The sequence below is a fragment of the Poecilia mexicana genome, unplaced genomic scaffold (assembly GCF_051168715.1).
Source record: "Poecilia mexicana isolate PSO_F unplaced genomic scaffold, ASM5116871v1 scaffold_6, whole genome shotgun sequence".
NCBI classification, from domain to species: domain Eukaryota; kingdom Metazoa; phylum Chordata; class Actinopteri; order Cyprinodontiformes; family Poeciliidae; genus Poecilia; species Poecilia mexicana.
The window spans coordinates 34,959,237-34,965,215 of NW_028263375.1; the positions used below are offsets into that span (position 1 = coordinate 34,959,237).

Here is a 5,979-nt window from a genome sequence, read left to right on the forward strand (position 1 = left end):
GATAGCAGTCCAACTGGAAACCTAAGGCTAAAAGAAACGGAGAAATCAGCTAGAAATACTCCAGATTCCTGACAAATTCTACCAAATACTGAGGAAATAGATGGGAACTTTTGACTCTCTCTTATTATTCTGAAATGTAATAAACTGGAATAATTTTGGTAATTGACCTAAAGCAGAAAACATGTGGTCTGATTTAATGTCAAACAGCAGGAATATTGACTTATATTCATTTATACATTCATTTGTTTATTCATAACCTAACCCTGACTCTTACCTTTATGCAGTGTATGTAAATATCTAGTGTCAAGTGTTCTACAACAAGTAGTTTCAAAACCCTGTTTTAACTCCCCATATTTCTCAACTTTCTTCCTTCTCCTTCAGGATGATTGACAGGTGACACGTTTGATCCCAAGAATGTATGTGGTGGCAGTGGGCGGGACATCCTCCTCCCACCTAGTAGTACCCATCTCTATCACCTGCTCTTGGCTGTTATTGTTCTTCAATTCTGCCTTTGGTCAAAAACCTGCTAAGCTTCCCTTGATTAGTCGGAAGCCCTTTATTGCTGCCTGGAACGCTCCGTTAGATATGTGTACCATCAAGTACAATATTACAACCAACCTTGAGCATCTTTTTCACATACAAGGAAGCCCACGTGCTACTTGGACAGGGCAAAACGTAACAATTTTTTATGCAAATCGGCTTGGCCACTACCCCTATTACACTCCACAAGGCAAAGCCATTCATGGAGGTCTGCCTCAAAACTGCAGCCTGGACATGCATCTGCTCAAAGCTTATCAGCACATTGTTCACTTCATTCCTTCAGAGGATTTCCGTGGCCTGGCTGTCATTGACTGGGAGTTCTGGCGACCTCAGTGGGACCGTAACTGGCACAAAAAGAACATTTACAGGCAAAAGTCGAAGGAGCTGACCAAGAAGGCGTATGTTAATGTGACTGCAGCTCAGGTGGAGGTGCTGGCTCAGAGGCGATTTGAGAAAAGTGCTAAAACATTCATGCAAAGGACAATACAGTTGGGAACACGGCTACGCCCCAATGCCCTCTGGGGTTTCTACCTCTACCCAGACTGTCATAACTACAACTTGCACGACCAGAACTACACGGGCCTTTGTCCCCTGCCGGAGATGATGAGGAACAATGAGCTGTTGTGGCTGTGGAACAGCAGTACAGCGTTGTTTCCCTCTGTGGCAATCAGAAAGAGTCACTCCAACAGCATCAGTAACTGGCACTTTGCCCACAACAGAATCCAAGAGTCTCTCCGGATTGCCTCACTTACCTCAAGGGAGTATGACCTTCCCACCTACGTCTACCTCAGACTAGGCTACCGAGATGATGCACTGGCTTTTCTTACCACAGTAAGTCAGAGTCCATGGAACAATTTAAAGAGATCTCTTAACTTTTTTCCAGAGTTGTGTGTGTGTGTGTGTGTGTGTGTGTGTGTGTGTGTGTGTGTGTGTGTGTGTGTGTGTGTGTATATATATATATATATATATATATATATATATATATATATATATATATATATATATATATATATATATATATATATATAAACATTCATCTCTCCAAATTATACCCTAAGTGCAAGTCACTTTGCCTCTTTAGACTTTCTGTTATTCTGTCAGGACAGAGGAGTTACTCAGCAATGTCTATTTAAGTGACAAGGACAAATTCAGTTCAGTTCAGTTTATTCAAATAGCACCAATTAACAGCCAATGTCTCAACACATTTTTAAAGGAGAATAGACCAATTCTATCCAGTCATAAAGACTTTTGGTGTAATTAGGCTGTTGTGTGCTGCAGATTTCTGCCCAGATCCATCTTGAAAATGAGATCTAGACCTCAATGGGGTTTTACCTGGTTAAATGAAGGAAATAAAAAAAAAGACAGATTCAAAGTTAGATACATACATTTCAATTTGATGCTAGTTGTCAGAAATGCAATCAGGTTCAGTTTATTGTTCCGAATGGAAGGAAATTTTCAATGTAAGGAAACCCAACAAATTGCATCGAGTCATTGACTTGCAGCATTCCCTTCACCACAACAATCAAATTCCTTTTACCATTTACTGGACTCTCTGATGTAAGGTCAAGTCATGGCTGGGTGTTTGGACTGCCCATCTTTCTTCAGACATTTGCACAGGAGATGACAAACCATGCAACAACGCAGTTAGCTGCTATCTGGTGCTAGAATCCATAGTAAGTATCAAAGCAATGCAGTTGTCTTGGCTACGTATTTTCATAGTCCGCAAAACATTCAAAACTTATGTTTTCAAAGTTTTTGTTCACTGAAACTGAAGATGAAATTAAATTCACTTCTGCCATCTGCTGGACATCCACAGAAAAGCAAATCCAAGAAAAGGGTCTTCTGTTGTCAGAAACTCTTTTCAGAGGTAAATAGTAATTATTAAAAACATATATGAATCCAATTTTTATCATTCAAGAGGAAAACGTTAAATGACAAAAGCTCAATTCTTAGTTTTATCATGATGGACAACAAATGAATGATAGCTGTACCTATTTTTGTTTTCTGTATTTTCTGCAGAAAGACTTGATTCATACTATTGGGGAGAGTGCTGCTCTGGGAGCTGCAGGATTCATCATCTGGGGAGACCTTAACTTGACCTCATCCAGGGTAGGTGTACTTTCAACACTAATTTCCTGTTTCATATAGTGAAGTGCTTTGACATGAGGGTGTACATTTTATTAAAGTAGGATATCAGCTGTCCACATAGCTTCTGGCCTCAAGGGGAGGCTGAAGGTGGTTTCCTATATCATCTTGCTTTTTGATTTTACTCCTGACATTCTAAGTGGTTTTGAACTTTCTCTAACACCATCACGCCGAGTACTTTGAAAAAACTAAATCATTGTTTTTAAACCTCAATTCATAAGCAAAATTTTTCAGAAGAATGACGGGATAACAAAGCCATTTTTAGAAAGAAGATTCCAGGACAACTTTCCCCCACATAAAATAACTCAAATCTTCAGCAAATGCTATATTATGATGTTTAAACAGTTTTGGTGTTTCATCAGACAGTTGCAGTGTGAAAGATGTTACATGTACTATGATCTGAAACATAATGCTACAAGAATTATAACTGATGTAAACTAAATATATTTGTAGGAATGTTTAACAAAATGTCACAATATGACTACTGGCTTGTCTCTACAGCATAACTGCACTTTGGTGAAATCCTTCTTGACTCGTCGCCTTGGTCGGTATATCACCAATGTGACTCGTGCTGCTGAAGTCTGCAGTGAATTCCTGTGCCAAGGGAACGGCCGGTGTGTCCGCCAAGACCCCCTTGCCCACCACTACCTCCATCTGAACTCTGAGAATTACCAAATTCACCCCTTAGGGAACGGGACCTTTACTGTCAGTGGGTGGCCATCACAGAATGACCTGCAGCAGCTCACCGACAGATTTCGCTGCCACTGCTATGAAGGCCATGAAGGACACAGATGTGACAGTTTAAACAAAGTAAAGGAGGATGACGAGCTGAGGAGGGAAGAGAAGAACAAGCAAGAACGAAAGAGGACTGAGTGGGAGGATGAGCAGGGTGGGCTGTGGGAGAACAGGGAGAGTTCTGCCCTGCCACTTGGTTGCTCTCATTACCAGATACTATTATTGCTACATTTGAACTTACTGCTCATACAGATGGTTGCATAGTTCTATGAAAATTTCACCCCAAACACAGTTTGGATAGATAATTTTACACACAATTTCTATTTTGTTTTATGCAAAGATGGGTAAACATGAATTTATTAGCACAAATATACAACAAAATGATTTTGTCTTATTTTACTTGTCAAAAAAACAAACAGCTTTATCAATTGTGATTAGAGGTATCAGACTCAACAGATGTGGTCAGGTCAGCAGTCACAAGTCACATCATTAAGTGTGAACGATCGTAAAACCATGAAGGGAGACGAGTCAAGGCTGCAGAGCAGGTGTTAGAGAGAAGCTACCTGAGGCCGTCTTCTCTTCCTGTTCAGCCTTTTCATTCATCTCTCAGACCAGCTGCCTTCCTTCTGCTTGAGACGTAGATTAACCACTGAGTTTGCTTCTCAGTGTCAGGATATCATATTGTTTAGCTGCTGTTCAATTTCTATAATTTAGAGCATAGACTGGCTATATCGGACTGTGTATACTGTACCACACCACTGAGCTTGTGTTTGGATGTTTTATCCTTGGGACAATATTCCACTTCTTCTTTTTGCCCTCAGTGGATTGAGTTGAATGTTGTCATTTGGATGCCTTAACGTCAGTCCAGTAAAGGTATTGTAATGAATATAATAATTATGTGTCTTTCCACTATCTCTTTTATCTGCTCACATGCACACTGCTGCATACTTACATGGCCATAACATATAAGACAGGCAACAGTCACACATAACCAAAAACCTATCAAGGCTGGCCAACACCCATTAGCCCCTTTTCCACCTGTTTGGCTCTACTCAGCTCGCATTACGAGCGTTTCCACCGGCTTTTTTTCAAAGATGGCCCTGCTATACAGGGTCCTGCTTTGGAGCAGGGCCAGCCGAGCCGGCCCTGCTTTCGCTCCTGTTCACTGATTGGCCATGGACATGGTCAGACGTAGCAGCAAAGAGAGAAGGGGGAAAAAAGGCACAACATTTCAAACTCGCTGCAACATGGAAGTGATGGAAGCTACAAGCAGGGGTGAAAGTAAGGGGGTACAGTCGGGTACTGCGTACCGCTAAAATATTTAGCAGGGGTACGCAGTACCTGCAAGAGAGGGGAGCGGCTGTCAGCTGTAAAAAAAAAAATCAATGGGTTCACTGTGCAGCCATGTGTGTGTAACCAGATCTTTTTCTGCGTTGTGCTGGTTATCAAGTGAACGGACCGTGACACAGTTTATCTTTTAAAAAGATGATCCTCAGTTTATTTCTGACGAGAATAACAAAGACCAAACAACCGTGTTATAGGCTGCCCGCTCCAAGTCCTACACAAAACAAAAGGACATAACAAAAATTAACTAAATAGATCTATAAAGAAAATGAATGTATTTAGATGAAAAATAAACAGCACACACCTCTCCCACAGGACAACATGACAAAAGGGGAGGGTCTAAGGTAGCGGTTCTCAACGTGGGCGGTACCGCCCTCCAGGGGGCGTTCAGAGGACGGCAGGGGGCGCTGGCGGACATTTTTACAAAAGGAGGGCGCTGGGATGCCTTTGGGGGGCGTTTGGTCTAAGGTAAACTACACCTTAAATGCACAACAATACCAGTTTAGACTTTGAGCAACTTGGTAAAACTGTATTGTGTAACATTAAATCATGCTTGGCTGCAACTGTATCGATGGCAGCTCTTCTATTCAGTGTTTGTTAGCTTCTTGGCGCAGCTCCGTCCTCCTGCTACTGGTAGCTAAAATCAACTCACTGTGTGTCCCTCTGAAAAATGAACCCATTTAAATAAAGAAATCCCTCCATGGTGACACCACGACAGAGAGCGTTCATTTCATAGCGTTAACACCGGAGCTGTAAGTGGTCCGGTATGAAACGGGGGTGATAGAACAACGGAACCACAGCACTTTTCAATTTCAATAATCAGAATACCGAAATTGTTTCCGTTGTTTTAAAAGGTTTATGTCAGTCTGCCTTTTCCCCATCGATACGTTTCCAGACCGCCCTGCACCTTAGGGGTTAAAAAAAACAACAAAAAAACTCTGAAACAGGAGAAGCGGGACATAAAACGGAGCGACGAACTAGATGTGAATTATGGCATAAAAACAGAGAATCCGACGCTGAACAGTGAAAAATCAACACATGACAATTAGGCGGCGCAGCAGGTGATGAGTGAAGATTACTGGTGGTGAGCGTCAATAAATGATAAAATTAATTAGCAACAGGAAAGAAACTAATGTGGACATAGCAATAAACCAAGACAGGATAATACTAATCAAAGGAAACTAAATGGAAATGAATGAAGAACAAAATGCAAGA

At 41.4% G+C, this 5,979-nt stretch overlaps 1 protein-coding gene across 1 annotated transcript; it reads left to right on the forward strand.

Annotated features, from left to right (window-relative positions):
* Nucleotides 1-303: 303 nt before the first annotated feature.
* hyal4 (hyaluronidase 4) lies at nucleotides 304-5,471 on the forward strand. The gene is made up of 3 exons (XM_014977801.2): nucleotides 304-1,371; nucleotides 2,560-2,649; nucleotides 3,187-5,471. Exons 1-3 carry the CDS (start codon nucleotides 415-417, stop codon nucleotides 3,682-3,684), a joined length of 1,545 nt encoding a protein of 514 aa, XP_014833287.1. The 5' UTR covers nucleotides 304-414; the 3' UTR covers nucleotides 3,685-5,471.
* The last annotated feature ends 508 nt before the right edge of the window (nucleotides 5,472-5,979 follow it).

Bases quoted from the DNA above. Each gene is read 5' to 3' on its own strand.
- hyal4 (XM_014977801.2), top strand. From the start codon at position 415: ATGTATGTGGTGGCAGTGGGCGGGACATCCTCCTCCCACCTAGTAGTA. The intron at 1,372-2,559 runs GTAAGTCAGAGT...TATTTTCTGCAG, and splicing joins CACTGGCTTTTCTTACCACA to AAAGACTTGATTCATACTAT. The intron at 2,650-3,186 runs GTAGGTGTACTT...TTGTCTCTACAG, and splicing joins TTAACTTGACCTCATCCAGG to CATAACTGCACTTTGGTGAA.